This window comes from Pseudonaja textilis, chromosome 4, assembly GCF_049901715.1.
Source record: "Pseudonaja textilis isolate UNSWEBS1 chromosome 4, rPseTex1.2, whole genome shotgun sequence".
Classification (NCBI taxonomy): Eukaryota; Metazoa; Chordata; class Lepidosauria; order Squamata; family Elapidae; genus Pseudonaja; species Pseudonaja textilis.
In genome coordinates, this window is record NC_141993.1 from 90,559,686 (window position 1) to 90,577,729 (window position 18,044).

The 18,044-nt window shown below is 47.1% G+C and overlaps 1 protein-coding gene and 1 long non-coding RNA gene across 2 annotated transcripts in view; both read right to left on the bottom strand.

Moving 5' to 3' along the window:
- Positions 1-18,044, bottom strand: part of LOC148125944 (uncharacterized) — a 55,920-nt gene that overhangs the window by 3,991 nt on the left and 33,885 nt on the right. The gene's annotated exons all lie outside the window — the stretch shown is intronic.
- The window catches only part of FYTTD1 (forty-two-three domain containing 1), a 29,572-nt gene that overhangs the window by 3,991 nt on the left and 7,537 nt on the right, over positions 1-18,044 (bottom strand). Inside the window, exons 2-7 of the mRNA XM_087933727.1 lie at positions 13,877-14,008; positions 10,877-11,022; positions 8,140-8,252; positions 6,560-6,656; positions 3,981-4,042; positions 1,244-1,318 (exon numbers count right to left, since the gene is read on the bottom strand). Coding sequence (XP_087789853.1) covers positions 1,244-1,318; positions 3,981-4,042; positions 6,560-6,656; positions 8,140-8,252; positions 10,877-11,022; positions 13,877-14,008 — 625 coding nt within the window. The remainder of the gene's footprint in view (positions 1-1,243; positions 1,319-3,980; positions 4,043-6,559; positions 6,657-8,139; positions 8,253-10,876; positions 11,023-13,876; positions 14,009-18,044) is intronic.

An 18,044-nucleotide genomic window follows, 5' to 3' on the forward strand; every position in this document is an offset into this window, starting at 1 on the left:
ACCACGTTGCAAGAGCTGCATGGGTATTGTATACATGCATCACATTTTATATTATTGTACATAAAGAAGTTTCTTCTCTATAATGAATCCTGCTGAATTATGGGCTTGTGTGCTGGCTCCTACAAGGTTCAAGCAAAAGGTTTGCTTCGCCATCAGTAGAAAACATCTGCGGGATATTCGAATGGGAAATAAAAGTGATTTTTGCAGGACGACAGGCAGAGCCCGGGGATGGAGTCAAACGAGGAATAAGCCTGGAGTCGTTACGGTCCCACAAGCGGTCCATCTCTTCAATTCCATTAACTCTTATGTCTATGGGGATTCTCAGCCATCCAGGTCATGGTTGTATCAAAAGTGCTTTTGTTTTAAAAAGAGGCAACTGAACTTTTTTTTTTTTACTTTTTCTTTGAAGACTTTTCGCTCCTCATCCAAAGAAGCTTCTTCAAGCCGAAACGTCGTCTTGGATGAGAAGCGAAACGTCTTCAAAGAAAAAAACAGAAAGTCCAGTCGCCTCTTGAGAAAAAAAAAAGCACTTTGGGGACGTTAACTATTATCCAATCCATCCCGGGAGATTTTTAAGAAGGGATTGGACAACTATTTGTTGAACTGTTGTAGTCTCCTGCTTGAGCAGGGGGTTGGACTAGAAGACCTCCAAGGTCCCTTCCAACTCTGTTATTCTAATTTTGGACTGACTAGAATCTCGTGAGTGCGGTGGCCTAGAGTGGTGTGGTCGCCTCACAATCAGGAGGCTGTGAGTTCGATCCTAGGTAGAGGCAGACATTTCTCTCTCTCTGGACACGCTGAGAATATATCTGCTGAATATAAGTCCACACTGGCGACAGGAAAGGCATCCGGCCAGTAAACAATCAGCTCCACATTCAGTTGCCCAGACTCCACCCCACAAGGGATTATGGGGTTATTAAAAGATGATGATGAGTGATTCCCTTCACTGAGTGGTGCATGGCCTAGAGATCAGGAGGCTGTGAGTTCAATCCTAGGTAGAGGCAAATATTTCTCTCTCTGGACACAATGAGAACGTATCTGTGGTGAACTCCGCACTGGTGACAGGAAGGGCATCGGGCCAGTAACACCCTCAGCTCCACTCCACAAGGGACTTACAAGGTTATTAGACAACACACACACACAAAAGTTGACTAGAATCTTATCTATAAGCATAAACAATAAATCAGCTTCGCTAGAATCTACTGTGAGGTCCAGATTCTTCGTGCTTCACGGTGTTACTCACATTGGAGAGAGAACAGCACCAGGATTGTCAATGGAAATAGTCAAAATCCCTCCAGTTCGGGTAGACGTTCGCCATCTGCTTGGAAAGCACAGCTCATTAATTCCAAATTTAATTTACAGGAAGTTCATGGCAACAGCATACGGAACCCGCGGTGACTTTTATCTTGCTATAAAGCCGAACAATACGGAGGACACTAGACAAACCACCTCGTTCATAGCTGTATCTGGAAGAGCCAGGATGGCCCAGGGGTTAGAATGCAGCCTTTGCAGGCTGACTCTGCCCATTGCCGGCCATTTGATCGTGACCGGCTCAAGGTTGACTCAGCCTTCTGTCCTTCTGAGGTTGCTAAAAGGAGGAGCCAGATTGTTGAGGGCAAGAGGCTGGCCCTGTAAACTGTTTAGAGAGGGCTGGAAAACATGTGAAGTGGTATATAAGTGCTATTGCTATGTGCCTTCCTTCTTCCCTCCCTCCTTTTCCTTCCTCCCTCCTTCTCTTTCTCCCTCCCTTTCCTTTCTTCCTTCCTCCCTCTCTCCATCCTTTTCCTTCCTTCCTTCCTTCCTTCCTACCTACCTACCTACCTACACACACAATGGTTAGAATGCAGCATTGCAGGCTGACTCTGCCCACAGCCAGCAGTTCAATCCTGACCGGCTCAAGGTTGACTCAGCCTTCTGAGGTCAGTATAATGAGGACCCAAATTGTTGGGGGCAAGAGATTGATCCTGGAAATTGCTTAGAGAGGGCTGTAAAAGCCCTGTGAAGTGGTATATAAGTCTAAGTGCTATTGCTATTTCTCCTTTTCTTTTTCCTTTCTTTCCCTCCCTCCTTTCCTTTTCTTCCTTTTTCCTCCTTTTCTTTCCTTCTCTTTCTTTTCCTTTCTTCCTTTCCTTTCCTTTCCTTCTCTTTCCTTTCCTTTCTTTTCCTTTCCTTCCTTTCCTTTCCTTTCCTTTCCTTTCCTTTCCTTTCCTTTCCTTTTCCTTTCCTTCCTATGCAATACTGCAGGCTGACTCTGCCTAAACCCAACATTTCAATTCTGACCGGCTCAAGGTTGACTCAGCCTTCCATCTTTCTGGCATCAATAAATTGAGGACCCAGATTATTGGGAGCAAGAGTAAATCGCTCAGTAAATCACTCAGAGTAGGGCTGCAAAGCCAAGTGATATATAAGTGTTACTGCTATTGCTATTTCTGTATGGGTTACATCAATGATGCTGGAAATCACCTTTCAAAGCACCGAATTCCGGTTTTTCCCGAAGCTGTGTCCTTTTAGTCAATTATACATAGTCCTCAACTTACAATCATTCATTTAGTGACCAAAGTTACAACGGCACTGGAAAAAAGTGACTTAGCAGGACCCTTCATCACACTAACAAATTCAGCTGCTCAGCCATTGGCTCATATTTATGACGGTTGCAGTTTTTCCAGGGTCGCACAATCCCCTTTTGCAATTTTTTTTAACAAGTCAAGTCAATGGGGGGGAAGCCAGATTCACTTATGTGACTAACTGCAGTGATTCACGTAACAACCAGGGCGAGGTAGGTCGTAAATGGGGCCAAGCTCAACAACTGTCATGCTTGGCATCAGAAACTTTGAGCTCCATTGTGGTCATAAGTTAAGGACTACCTGTATTTTACCAAAGCACAGGCAGAGCCTGGTGATGGCAGAGTCAAGAGAGGACCTAGCCTGGCATGCTTACGTTGCCACAAAGAGTCTAAATCCAACCTCTCATATGTATTCTGTTAACTGTTATCTAGAGCCAATTTAGTGCTGGTGATTAATTAACCAGATTCTCGACAATAAGCACGTGCATTGAATCAGCTTAGCCGGGACTTGAAACAGGTAATCCTTGGCATACGACGGTTGGTTTAGTGACTGTTCAAAGTTTACAACGGCGCCGAAAAAAAACGTGAGCTATGATAGTTTTTCGCAAGTTTAACTCACTTAATAAAACGTTTCCCTGAGTTTAGTTTACTTTATTGTCCTTGCACCTCGTACAACGAAATCAAACGCCATCTTCGGTGCATATCATGACCAGGAAAATAAACACAAACACACGTCCTTCACCCTCCACACATTGAACCGAAAACCCCCGACACTGCACCAATATTGCATTATACAGCAGAATTCAAAAGAGCTCCTGCCCTGGGATAGAAGCTGTTTTCCAGCCTATTTGTCCTTGTTTTTATTATTATCCTGTACCGTCTGCCAGGTGGTAATAGTTAAAAAAAAAGGTTCCCAGGATGAGATGGATCTTGGAGGATGTTTTGAACTTTCTTAAGGCAGCAGGAGCTATAAATCTCTTCCAAAGAGGGGAGAGGGCAACCCAGGATCCTCTGGGCAATGATGTTAACCCTCTGGAGCGCTTTCCTATCTGCCCCTGTGCAATTCTCAAACCATACAGAGGTGCTACTAGTTAAGATACTCTCTCTAATGCAGCGGTAGAAGGTCACCAGCAGTTTTTCATTCAGTTGCTGTTTTCTGAGCCGCCTGTACAGAATCAAAGAGATCGCTTATTGAACCCTTCGCTTCTCCAGCGATGGAACCAGCTCCTCCTTCTGACCCAACTGAATTCCTGTGCTGAATTTCTGGATGAGTTTGCCAGAACAAAAGATACTCACAGTCCTTAAGACAATATAGAACTGAGATATGTTCCTCCCACCCTCCCAAAAAAAAGAAAAGAAAAAGGAAAACGAGAGCACAGATTGGTGATTGCTTGGTCCATTTCTTTGGAATACCTACGGGCGAGTCCGTTTGTTTCCCTGGCTTCTGTAGTCACCTTCTGGATGGACTTGTGCTTGTACCTGGGGAGGAAAGGAAAAAGGAAACAGGGAAAGAGGGGAAGAGGAAAAAGGGAAGGAAGGGAAAAGGAAGGAAAAAGGAAAAGGAGAAAGGAAAGGAAAAAAATCAGATACCTACGGATAGCAATCTAGCAAGCTGAAGCACGCAAGGAAAAATGAAAGTCTTGGATTTCTACTTCTAGTTTCTACAGTTTAGTAAAAAGTCTTCCTATTGGCTCGCTCAGCATTTTTCAATCTTGCCAACTGTAAAAGACATGCAGACTTCAAACTCCCAGAATTCCCCAGCTGCAATTCTGGGAGCTGAAGCCCCCACGTCTTAAAACTTGCTAAGGTTGACAAACCAAAGGCTCGTGGACTTTTGTGCAGGCTTCTAAAGTGTTCTGGGCCTATAATTAAACCACCGCTTCCAGTTTGCTGGCAGCAGGAAGGGCAAGGTGGAATTAACAGAGTTGAAAGGGACCTTGGAGGTCTTCTAGTCCAACCCCACCCCCCCAGGGTTAGAAACCCTATACCATTTCCCCCAGAGATGCCCCATACAGAAATAGGAATCTTAAGTCCCTCACCTTTATAATTCAGTCAAGGGTATCCACAGGTACAGTCCTTGGTGCTTAGTGGTTTCCTTGCAGACATTTCATGACCCAACTAGGTAGCATCATCAGTGATAAAAGGGAAGGGGGGTTGTGGCATGCAAGAGGAGGAGGAGGAGGAGGAGGAGGAGGAACTGATGCACCCTGAAAGTGGTTTTGTTGCAGACATTTCATGACTCAACTAGGTAACATCATTAGTGATAAAAGGGAAGTGGGGTTGTGGCATGTAAGGAGGGGGGGAAGAAGAGGAGGAGGAGGAGGAGGAGGAGGAGGAGGAGGAGGAGGAGGAACTGATGCACTCTGAAAGTGGTTGTTTTGTTTCATCACCGCACTAGGTAACATCATCAGTGCTAAAAGGGAGGAGGATGAGAGGGGGTGGTGGAAATTGATGCTCTCTCGAGTACTGTTTTCTTGCAGACGTTTCATTACCCAACTAGGTAACATCACCAAGGCTAGAAGGGAGTAGGGTTCGCTCTCCCATCAGCAAATCAACAGGGATTAACATCGAGATGAATACTAAAGCAAGCAAAACTCAAGGAGTAAATAATAACCCAATCAATGTAGCCGCCATCTCAGATAAACAAGCTAACGGTAAACCACAGCCTAACCAAGGAAACCCCCAAGGCCACTCCCACCAGCACTGACAGGCCAAGCCCCTTGGGTATAAAGCAGAGTGCAAACCCCTCTCCCTTCTAACACTGATGATGTGACCTAGTGGGGTAATGGAACGTCTGCAACAAAACAACCCAGCTCAGCAAAGCCCACTCCTTTCTAGCACTGTTACCTACCCTGTTTTCCCCAAAATACGACCTCCTCTGAAAGTAAGTCCTAGCTTGATTTTTACACATGCGCCCAATATAAGCCCTACTCCCCAAAATAAGCCCTGATTAAAAATTAAGCCAGGTTGGGGATGTGCGGGTGGAGCTGCCCTATTATTTACCTTTGGACAGGTGTAGCCAGGCCTCGCACACCCCGACACCTGCCTTAGTGGCCCATTTCTTCTGCAGCTGGCAAGGCTGGCCAGGCTTTCCTGAAGGCCTCTGGAGCTGGTAACAAAGCTTTGGATCGATCCAGAGTTGTGTTAACGGCTGCCCAGGCCTTCAGGAAAGCCTTGCCGGCCGCAGAAGAAGTTTCTGAAGGCCTCCGATAGCAAAAAGGAGGCCGGGGGCGACACATGCAAGTGAGGTTAGTCAGTGGATGACATCCCCCCAAAATAAGACCTGGTGGCAAAAAAAAACCCATAAGACAGGGTCTTATTTTCCAGGAAACATGGTAGATAAGGGCTAACGGAATTCAAGAGGGTTTGGATTTAGTCCATTTGTGGCTACGCAGGGATTCCAGGCTTGTTCTTCTCTTGACTCCGCCACTCCTTCTCCTCTCGCAACCAACAACTGAATCTCCTGCCCACCACGTCTCTCCCCGCCTTCAGCCTCCATCGGAACACCTTAAGCTTGCAGAGGTTGGACATGCAAAATCACGCGAGATGCATGCAAAATCGCATAAAGCCCCCGGAAATAAGACCCGGTGGCCTTTTTTGGTGGCAAAAAACAACACGAAACGTAAGACTAGGTCTTATTTTGGGGGGAAACCCGGTATGTTTTGTATTTTACCCGTGTTAAATATGACGCGAAGGTGCCATACGATCAATGCAGACTGGCCCCTAGTTCAAAGCATGGATTGTTTGAGACGGCTGCCCCTCCATGTCATTTTTCGGCTCCTCTTCATTCCTCCTTTTTTTCTCCCCCCACCCACCCTGCAGGGTCTTATTTTTGGAGGAAAACATGGTAGTCAGGTAATGAAATGCCTGAAAGGTAGACTCCCCTGGGAAACGGCTCCCCAACGGGAGCCAACCTCGGAGTGACCAGATTTTAAGATTGGCAGAAGAGCGGGCCAAATCTTTCCTTCAGATTGAAATGCAGATATGCAAAAGTACCTTCAGGCCCCGCCGAAAAAGGAAAGTTGCTTGGCGTGTATCTTTCTGCTGGTATAATTTATTCCCAATTCTGGTCGACAGGGACTGTATGCTTGGCCTGTAAATACAAATACAAATAATAATAATAATAACCACATGTCCTTGTTATCGTTTATGGCAAGGGTGGGGAACAGTGGCCTTTGTCCACCCTGAGGCTGTTTGCTACGGGTGTATTAGTTGGAATCCTGAGAGCCTTTTTATGGACTTGTGGACTTCAACTCCCAGAATTCCTGAGCCAGCATATTTCCCCGCACACACACATACACAAATAGGGTAACAGACTCGTACTGATAACGGTTGCAGCATCCCAGAGTCACGCTGAAGCGGCTTGGAAGGTCCAAAACAAAATATGCATTTACCAGAAATCCTCTGACCCCACCTTACCATGCTTCTTATATAGACATATTGCGCAAAACCACGAAATTGCTGAACTAAGGAACTGGAAGTAAGCATGTTTCGGTGAATAAGGATGGTTCTGGAAAAGAACAAGATATGTACTTCTCCTTTTTGGTATAGTTTAACATAAGAAGCGCCCCGGGCTAGGCTGAGGTTATGACATGTATAAAAGTGACGCCTCAGGAAGAGCCAGGGGTTCGGAATATGCCATGCTGATGCTCTGAACCTTTGCGCACGAATAAAAACCTGTGTTCTCCAACCTTTCGTGGTCTTGTGTCCTGATTTGCAAACAGGATCCCTTTTACGACCTTCTGACAAAGCAGAGTCAACGGCCTGGCTTGCTTAACAACGGTGTGACTCACTGAACAACTTGGGCAAGAAAGGTAGTTCAAACGGAGCAAAAGTCATTCAACAGCTTGTCTCGCTTACCAAGAGAAATCTGGGGCTCTGTGGTGGTCCGTAAACCAAGGACTACCACAAAGGGGCTGCCCCAAAGAAGAGGGAGTCAAGCTATTCTCCAAAGCACCTGAAGGCAGGACAAGAAGCCACGGGTGGAAACTAACCAAGGAGAGAAGTAACTTAGAACTAAGCGGAAACTTCCTTAACGGGGAGAAGAATTAACCAGTGGAACAGCTGGCTTCCAGAAGTTGGGAAGGCACCAACCCTGGAAGTTTTAAAGAAGAGACGGGATAACCATTGGTCCGAAATAGGAGTAGGGTTTCCTGCCTAAGCAGGGGTTAGACTAGAAGACCTCCAAGGTGCCTTCCAACTCTACTCTTCTTCATTCCTCTATTCGGATGTCGGGAAGTGCAGGGCGCACACGGAGGCTCAGGGAGGGTGGGAAAACGGGCCTCCTGACAGGTCGGGAAGGCCGGAAATGGGCCCATTTCCAGCTTCCAGAGAGCCTCCGGAGCCCGGGGAGGGCAAAAACAACCCTCCCCCCTCCGCGGTGCAGGAGGCCGACTAGGCCACGCCCACCCTGGCCACGCCACGCCCAGAGAACCGCCTGCTGAACATTTTTGGGAAGCCCGCCCCCGATTCTCTTCCCTCACAGATACAACCCCCTTTCCTTGATGTCGCGAGGCTTCGCCCGAGGCCCAAGCTTCAAGGGAGCTCCTCCCAAAGGGTTAACCGGGCAGCTTTACCTTCGATTTAACAAGTTGGGCCTTCGGAAGCGGGCGCCTGGCTTCCTCTGTAGTTCGGGTTGTCTCTGGACGGCCATCTTCCTTTTCAAAACGGAGTAATTCCTTTGCAGGTTCTTTAGGGAGATACACGAAGGGTCAGGGGTGCGCCTGTCCGGAGGAACAGGAGCAAGAGCAAAGCCCCAACACCCCCACCACCTGCCCCCCATAAGTGGGGTTTTTTTTCAGGAGGCAACTGGAGTTTCTGGTTTTTTTCCTTTGAAGACGTTTCGCTTCTCATCCGAGAAGCTTCTTCAGTTCTGACTGGATGGTGGGGAATGGAAGGATTTATATTCCTTGCGGACATCTGGTCATTTGTATCCTTTAGAGGGTCGTTGAGGCCACTTGGAGGTTTGTCTGTGTCCTCAGGGTGCTTTTTTTTTTTCAGGAGGCAACTGGGCTTTCTGTTTTTTTCTTTGAAAAACTTTCGCTTCTCATCCGAGAAGCTTCTTCAGTTCCGACTGGATGATGGGGAAGGGAAGGATTTATACTCCTTGCAGGCAGCTGGGCATTTGCATCCTTTTAGAGGGTCGTTGAGGCCACTTGGAGGTTACTCTGTGTCCTCAGGGCCACCTGAGTGGTGCAAAGGGTTCCCGTAGTTTGCAATTTTCCAGAGGGGAAAAAAAAAAGAAAAATATAAGAAAAAAATTTGCAGACTATAGGAACCAGGAGCACCACTCAGGGGACCCTGAGGACCCAGATACACCTCCAAGTGGCCTCAACAGCTCTCTAAAAGGATGCAAATGACCAGCTGTCTGCAAGGAGTATAAATCCTTCCGTTCCCCACTATCCTGTCAGAGTTGAAGAAGCTTCTTGGAGGAGAAGTGAAACGCTTTCAAAAGTAAAAACGAGAAAGTCCAATTGCCTTCTGAAAAAAAAAAAAAAGCACCTTTGGGACCATCATGACCTGGACGACTAAGAATCTCTACAGGCTTTTACCTATACAATTTGGGATGAACACCTTTCGAACGGTGTGTGTGTGTGTGTGATGATCCAAAGGGGCGTGGCACAAAAGCAACCAAGTCACAAAAGCCTAATTTGGGCCCCGATGTCCAGTTATCTTCAGCTGGAGAAAAAAACTCTCCCAAGAACAGTTTTTAAAGGGAAGAAATTCAGTCCGACCCCAAAGTACATATCGATTATAAATAAAAACCAACACAAACCACGTTGCAGCAATTAAGGAGACAGGGCAGGAGAAGGAATTGCTGATCTCAAAAGATAACAAAACACACACAGTTGGGAGGACGCCAGAACCCAGATAAGGATTGACAAACCAAGATAATCCACGCTTTGCTTCCAGCAAAGTTCTGTGGGCAAAAAAACACTCTCTTTATCCTGTTTCCTCAGCTGCAGCTAATCGAGGGGATCAGGGCCCTTTCCTCCCCTGTAAGCCACGTTGCTCCCTTCTCCATTCCTCCCTGCGTGCCCTAAGATGAAGAAGGGGTGGGCCTGGGTCTTCCTCTGAAGGCCCAGCCAGACTGTGCCCTTCCCCAGTTTCCTCCATGGTCACCAGAGCCACACTCCCACTCCCTGTCGGCTGCTCAACCTCCCCCTCGGAATCAGACTCCAACAGGGGCACGACGGGGGTGGGAGAAGGAGTGGATTTCCAGAGAGGAAAAAAATGGCAGACCACTAGGAACCAAGAACACTACTCGGGTGACCCTGAGGACACAGATAAATATCCAAGCGGCCTCAATGCACCCTCTGAAAGGATGCAAATGACCAGCTGTCTGCGAGGAATATCAATCCTTCCCTTCCCCACGATCCAGTCAGAACTGAGGAAGCTTCTCGGATAAGAATCGAAACACCCTCAAAAGAAAAAAACAAGAAACTCCAGTTGGCTCCTGAACAACAACAAAAAAGCACCTTTGGCAAAACCAGGACCTGGATGACTGAGCATCCCTACAAACCTTGAATCAAAGCCTCACCCCCAAAACTAAACAGAAGAGCAGATCTCAAGATTAGACTGGAGCTACGTCACCATCTTAGGAGATCAGGCAGGAAAATTATTTCGAGGATCAAGGATGGCTTCGAAAGAGAAACTTGGGGGAATTCTGGGAGTTGAAACCCACAGGTCTTATAACTTGCTGGGTTGGGAGACCCTTGAGCTAACGCTAGGCTCTGGGCACCATCCGTTTAAGGTACAGGTAAGTCCTCAACTTGCAACGGTTGGTTTAGTGACCAAAGTTACAACGGCACTGAAAGAAGGGACTGATGACCAGTTTTCACACTGATGACCGTGGTAGCATTCCTGGGGTCATGCGGTTGAAATTCAGGCGCTTGGCAAGGGATTCGTATTTAACGACAGCTGCAGTGTCTCGGCGTCACGCGATTCCCCTTTTACGACCTCCTGACGAGCTAAGTCAACAGGGAAACCAGGTTCGCTTAACAACCGAGTTAACTAATTTAAAGAACTGCAGCGACCCATTTAACAACTGTTGACGGAGGAAGGTCTTAAAAGGAGGCAAACTCACTTCGCACATCTCTTCGCTTAGCGGCAGAAACTTTGGGCTCGACCGTGGTCGTTAAGTCGAGGACGACCTGGACCAGGCCGATATTTTCTTTAATAAGATGGGTGGACTTCAACTCCCAGAATTCCCCCCGCCAGCCAGCCAAGCAGGCCATGTCACGGCCGAGGGACTGAAAAGGAGCCAAAACCATTTCTCTCCCTTCGCCAGCCTGAACTGGACCCACCCGGTACCTTTTCACTGAGGGGCGATCGGTTGAGGGGGCTGATGCCCTTGTGAGGCCCCGGGGCTTTCCTCGCTGCCAAGCCCGTCTTAAGGCCATAGGCCCGCCTCTTCCCCGGCACCTGCTTTCGACGTCCTAAGTGGTTCTTGCCAAAACCTGCAAGGGAGGGAGAAAGAGGGAGGGGAGGGAAAAGGAAAGAAAGAAAGAAAGAGGGAGAGAGAAAGAAAGAGGGAGGGAAAAGGAAAGGAAGAAAGGAAGGAGGAGGGAGGGAGGAAAAAAGAAAGAAGGAAGGATGGAGGAGGGATGGAAGAAAAAGGAAAGAAAGTGGGAGAGAGGGAGGAAAAAGGAAAGAAAGAAAGAAAGAAAGAAAGAAAGAAAGAAAGAAGAGAGAAAGAGGGAAGGAGGAAGGGAGAAAGAAAGAGGGAGGGAGGAAAAAGGAAATGAAATGAAGGAAGGAAGGAAGGAAGAGGGAGGGAAGAAAAGGAAAGAAAGTGAGGGAGGAAGGGAAAAGGAAAGAAAGGAAGAAAGGAAGGAGGAGGGAGGAAGAAAGGGAGAAAGAAAGAGGGAGGGAGGGAAACGGAAAGGAAGGAAGGGGGAGGGAGGGAGAAAAAAGGAAAGAAAGGAAGAAAGGAAGGAAGAAAGAGGGAGGAAAAAGGAAAGAAAGAAAGGGAGGGGGAGGAAAAAGAAAGAAAGAGGGAGGGAGGAAAAAGGAACGAAGAAAGAAAGAGAAAAAAATGAAAGAAGGGAGGGAAGGAAGGAAAGAGAAAGAAGGAAAGACAGAAAAGGAAGAAGGAAAGAAAAAAAAGAAAGAAGATAGGAAGGATAGGAAAGGGAGGGAGGGAGGACAGAAGGAAGGAAAGGACGGAGGAAGGAAGGAAGGAAGGAAGGAAGGAAGGAAGGAAGGAAGGAAGGAAGGAAGGAAGAAGAAGGGATTAGGTCCTTTCATGCGCTATGAGAATCACCTTGGGAGACAGGAGGAAGAACTGAACTCTAAATAGCTGTCATTCAAAACGCATCTCAGCCAATAGAAGGAAAGGGGAGGGGGACGTGGGAAATGCCTTGGAAGGGCCCCTCCCTAGTTTTCTGGGAAGCAAAAGTAAAGGAGAGGAGAGGAGAGGAGAGGCGAGGAGGAGCCTGGGGCCAGTTCTGGAGCCCGGGGAGGGCTCTGAGGGACGCTCAGCGTCGGACGCAGAGAGAGAGCTAGGGCTGTCCAGCATTTTCCCAGCCACTAGAGAGGGAGTCAGAGAGGAGCGAGGAGGAGCAGCTGGAGCCTGTTCCAGATGCGCGTATGCACAGAGCTGTCAGGAGAGGAGAGCAGCCGGCCAGGGAAGCAAAACCAAACGTGGACGCTGACCGGCCCCTCCCTGGCTGGGGAATAAAGGGGAGGAAAGGGGAATGGTTTGGCGGTCGTGTGTTTTCGCCTTGCCGGAACGGAGGTTTGTCTCTTTCTCTCACTTAATTTGCCGCCTCCTGGCTGGATCGGAGCTCAAGGCCTTGCATTTACCTGAACGAGCTGATAAGGGCTATTGCTTCACTTCACTCCTTGCCGGACTCTCGCCTGGACTTTCGGTCGGTAAAGGCCGTTAATTCCCAAGGTCTAAATCAGGAGGTCTCCAAACCTGGCAACTTTTAAGGCTTGTGGACTTCAACTCCCAGAATTCTCCAGCCAGCTAGGAAGCCAGACTCATTTAAAGCTGGCTTTAAAAATGGCAGTGATCCACTTAACGACTGTGGCAGGAATGGTCGTAAAAGGGGGCAAAACTCTCTTCCAAAAAAAAATGTCTCATTTAATGTGAGAAATTTGGGGCTCAGCTGTGGCCGTAAGTCGAGGACTACCTGTACCACCGGACCTATTACATTAGGAGTTGCCTCTACATTGGCCTTGGGTGGTTTCCCGTGAAAACAAACCATGGTCCCAAGACTCAACTAACCTGGATAGTCTTGAATTCCCCACTCTTTTTTTTTTCCTTTTCTTTTTCAGTTTATTATAGTCATAGGCCAGAGACCAAAACAAATAAAAACACTCAGTAAAGATACAATTAAAAATAATAGTATAAAATAATAATAAATCTATATATAAAACAAGCGAAATGCCACTCACGCGTCATCACAAAATCTCCAGAACTGTAAAGCCTACAAATTTGAAATTTGGCCTGTATGTTCCACTTGGCTTCTAGGGGCTCACTAAGAAAGGATTTTTCCAAATGACCATCAGAGCATTTAGACTATTTCTATTATTATTATTATTATTATTATTATTATTATTATTATTATTATTATTAACACGCTCTGATGCTAAGGAGTTCTACTCCCCCTCCCCACCTGGAAAGAAAACTCTTCCAAATGCAAAACACAAGCAAAGAAGAATTTTAGTTTCAGAGCCCTAAGCAGTTTTAGTACAGAACAGTTGAGCTAAGCCACACCCAGGCTCCTTGCTGTCTCCTTCTTGCTCACACAGCAAATACTGCTTCAGTTTCCAAACAGCCCTCAACTCTTTCTCACACACTAACAGGACACTAGCCAGATGAATACCGATGGATGCTGGCAGGCATTATTTTCCTCCAAAAAAACTAAGCCTGACCACATAGTTTTGTAGTGAAGCGTGGGTAGTGAGCTAGCATAAAATAATAAATAACTACTCAAAATGTATAAAATCCAGTCTGTCAATTATACATGGTCTAACTATACTAAAATTAAAAACAGTGAGATGAAATAATACGATGCGTAACTATGTATAACTATGTAAATAATTATGTAAATATTTGAAAATATGCGATAAATCGAACGAAAAATAATTGTAGTAATATTTAGTAATATTCTACAGACTTACAAATAGGTCAAAGTGAGCGAACGCTACTACAAACGCGTTGCAATGAAGGGATATATGTTTTTAATTGCAGAATTTGTTTAATAAAGATTTTAAAAGATCTATAAAATTGCAAACATGGGCCCTGGGTGGTTCCTGCTCAGTTCCGTGAGAACAAACCATGTTACCTGAGAGTCAACTAACCTGGATAGTCTTGAATTCCCCACTTCATCCGCCTCATCCGGAACTGTCGCGGGCCGTTCTGTGGAAAGCTTCTCTTCATCCTGGGGATATTTTGCTTCCTCTCTTCTCTCTTGTTCAACCTAATTATGTCATCTGCGGAAGATAAATCGGTTCGGAGTTGAAGACTGGCGGCTCAGGCAAAGCGCCCCACAGCAGTAAGCCCACGGCCTATAACGGTTTGCTTAGTGACCGTTCAAAGTTACAACCACACGGGAAAAAAGTTGACTTAGGACCCCCCTTTTTTGCAGCGTTCCCTCCTGGTCACGTGATCAAAATCCAGATGCTTGGCAACTGGCATGTACTTATGACGGTTGCAGCGTCCCAAGGTCTCGTGATCATCCCCTTTTGCGACCGTCTCGTGAGCAAAGTCAGTGGGGGAAGCCAGATTCGCTTCACAACCATGACTTTGTTGGTCAATCACCAGGAGACGGAGAGTTCTAGTCCCGCTTTAGGTACGAAAGCCAGCTGAGTGACTTTGGGCCACTCACCAGGAGACGGTGAGTTCTAGTCCTGCTTTAAGCATGAAAGCCGGCTGAGTGACTTTGGGCCACTCACCAGGCAATGGAGAATTCTAGTCCCGCTTTAGGTACGAAAGCCAGCTGAGTGGGCCACTCACCAGGCAATGGAGAGTTCTAGTCCCGCTTTAGGTACGAAAGCCAGCTGAGTGACTTTGGGCCACTCACCAGGCAATGGAGAGTTCTAGTCCTGCTTTAAGCATGAAAGCCGGCTGGGTGACTTTGGGCCACTCACCAGGTGACAGTGAGTTCTAGTCCCGCTTTAGGTACGAAAGCCAGCTGGGCGACATTGGGTCAATCACCAGGTGACAGTGAGTTCTAGTCCCGCTTTAGGTACGAAAGCCAGCTGAGTGACTTTGGGCCACTCACCAGGCAATGGAGAGTTCTAGTCCTGCTTTAAGCATGAAAGCTGGCTGGGTGACTTTGGGCCACTCACCAGGTGACGGTGAGTTCTAGTCCCGCTTTAGGTACGAAAGCCAGCTGGGCGACATTGGGTCAATCACCAGGAGACGGTGAGTTCTAGTCCCTCCTTGGGCACCAGGCTAGAAGCTGGAAGATGGTGAGTTCTAGCCTTATCTTAGCCAGGAAAGCCAGCCCACCTCACAGGGTTGTTATTGTGAGGAGGAGGAGGAGGAGGAGGAAGGGCCATTAGGTATGTTCCCCACTTTGAGTTACTGATAGAAAATGACAGGGTAGAATCGATTTAAATCAGGTAGATTTAAATCACGATTTAAATCACCAGTAAAAGGGCTTGATTTAAATCAACTCGATTTAAACCCTCATTTTTAAAGAGCCGCTGTTATCTCTGCTCCGCAGGCAGCTCCTCCTCTGACCCGATGTCGACTCCCCGACAGTCCCAATATTGCAGAATCTGCAGCCTCGTGTGCCACAGAACGAAGCTCCATTTCCTGCCGAATAAACTACATTATTCATGTATCTTAAATAGAAAACTATCTTTAGATTTATTTTTTTTACTCCAAACGTATTTTATTAAAATAAATTTGATAAAAATATAAAAAAAAACAATTTAAAATTTTAAAAATCCTTTTTTTTTTAACTTTAAAAAAAATCATCAATTTTTATCCACCCTGGAAAATAATAAACATGGGATAGAATAAGTCATGATAATAATAATAATAATAATAATAATAATAATAATAAAGTGCAAAATGTGAATTTCTAGAGGAAAAGCGAGAAACCCTTTTAAACACCGTTTGAGAAACCATTTTCAAGCCTTCTTCCAGCTCTATTCTATTCTACGAACTCCACGCAAATGTGCACAACTGAAGAGAAACCGGAGTCACGAGTCTTGCAGAATTAAACTGATGAAAAAAAAAAACAGGGCAAAAGCAGGACATCAGGATGGAAAAACGGGCCATGAAGCCCAGCTCAGCCCAACAGACTCGCTGAAATGAGACATGGGATCTGCAAAAGGACTTTTTTTCTTCCTCCTCCTCCTCTGGTTGAGAGGTTGCGTTGCCCAAAGGGACGAATTCAAATCGGACTCGCTTACGAAATCTCCCCGTGATCTCTCCCTGGAGACAGGGGTGTTTTTTTCCCCAGTTCATTTTCAAATGTTATTAATTCTCTAACAAACAGTTCTCTCTCTTGAGCCTGGCCTGCGATCCAATAGCCTTAGGAAGAAAAAAAAAACACACACAAAACGACGGGTGGAGATGAATTGGTCTGAATTTCCTCCGGCGTCTCTTTTTGTAAATCGGAAGTTGAAACAAGGGCGCCAAAAGATTTCTAAGCTGGGATGCTGAGTGCATGACGATGGCTTTTGTCAAAGGAAGCCCAGGACGCTCCGAACTGCTAAGGAGAGAGAAGTCGCCATCTTGGCGCCTGCAAGTGGAACCTCTTTCGGGTGAAAGCATCTTAAATTGGCTCTTGGCCTCTGCGTTTAAATGTTAAATCTCCGGCTGGCAAAAAAAGAATTTAATTTAATTCGTGGTCAAGAGAATTGCAGGAGTCAGAAAAACCTCCAACAGAAGGTAAAAGGCCCCTCGACATTATACTATACCAGTGGTGGCTATCCTTTTTTGGGCTCCCGTGACGAAAATCTCGTGCGGGTTATTTCCGGAAATACCGGAAGTGCCGAAATGGACCCATTTTTCGGCCTCCAAAGTCTGCGGAGGCTTCCCTCGAGCCCCAGGGAGGGAGAAAAAGGCCTCCCCCAGGCTCCAGAGGCTGAAAACGGGCACTTTCGGTATTTCCAGAAGGCCCATTTTTCAGCCTCCTGAGGCTGCAGAGGCTTTCCTCGGGCCTCAGGGAGGCCGAAAACACCCTCAAACGGGCCGAAAATCAGCTGGGAGGCGCGCGCGTGTGCAGTGCAGGTAAGTATGGCTGGGGCTTGCGTGCCTGCACAAATGGTTCCGCGTGCCAACCTGTGGCACGCATGTCATAAGTTTGCCATCATGGCTATACACTATACCCGTGATGACGAACCTATGTCATGCGTGCTGAAAGTGGCACGCAGAACCATTTCAGCTGGCACGTGAGAGGTCACCTGGAACAGCACCACTGCGCATGCGCTCCCCCCGCCTGCTAGCTGATTACTGGCTATCTGCCGTGCATGTGCAGGAGATGCGCGTGCATGCGGAGGCGCGTAGCACAGGGGATTGTGCGTGTGTGTGCAGAGGGTGGGGGGGTTGTGCGCACACTGCATTATGGGTGGAGGCACATATGCATGTGTACACACACTTTTGGCACACGACAAGAAAAAAGTTAGCCATCACTGCACTATATTATTACTATTACTATTAGCATACTATGATACCAGAATTCCATATCATACTGTCATGCGCCCTAGAATTTGACTCCGAGGGAGAAGAGGAACAGCCGACAGGGAGTGGGAGTGCGGCTCCGGAGGTTGTGGAGGAAACTGGGAAAGGGCACAGGCTGACTAGGCATTCAGAGGAAGACCCAGGCCCATCCCCTCTTCATCCTAGGGCACACAGGGAGGAGCGGATAAGGGAGAAATGTGAATGGCCTGGTCTACGGGGAGGAAAGGGCCCTGATCCCCTTCATGGGCTGCAGCTGGGAGGACTATTTAGGACAAACTGCGCATGGCCCAGTGCTGGAAGCAAAGCGTGAAATAATTCTAGTCTGTCGGTTATCTGAGTTCTGGCGTCCTTCCCTGTGTGTGTGTGTGTATTTCGATATCTGTGGATGTCCTCAAGTCCTTATCCTGCCTTGTCTCATTAATTGCTTCAGTGTGGTTTGTGTTGTTTTTTCCTATTGATAATTTATATGTATTTTGAGTTTGAACGGCATTTCTTCCTTCTCGCAACGTTTGTGGAGGAGTTTTTTCTCCAGTCAATGATAAGTGAACCTTGGAGGCCAAGTTGAAGGAATTAAAGGGACTTCACCTATTTTTGTGACTTTGTTGCTTTTGTATCCCACCTCGGGTCATCACACCAGGGGTGTCAAACTCAAGGCCCGTGGAGCCATCCCGGAAACAGCAGACCGGCCCGTGGTGCCTCTGCCAGTGAAAATGGGAGTTCGGGGAGGCTGCGTGAAGCCCGCCTGGCCTCAGTTTTCGGTCACCTGGGCTCTGTTCACGGCCTCCCCGAGCTCCGTGGGCTCCAGGAAGCCATTGTGGCCAAAAATGG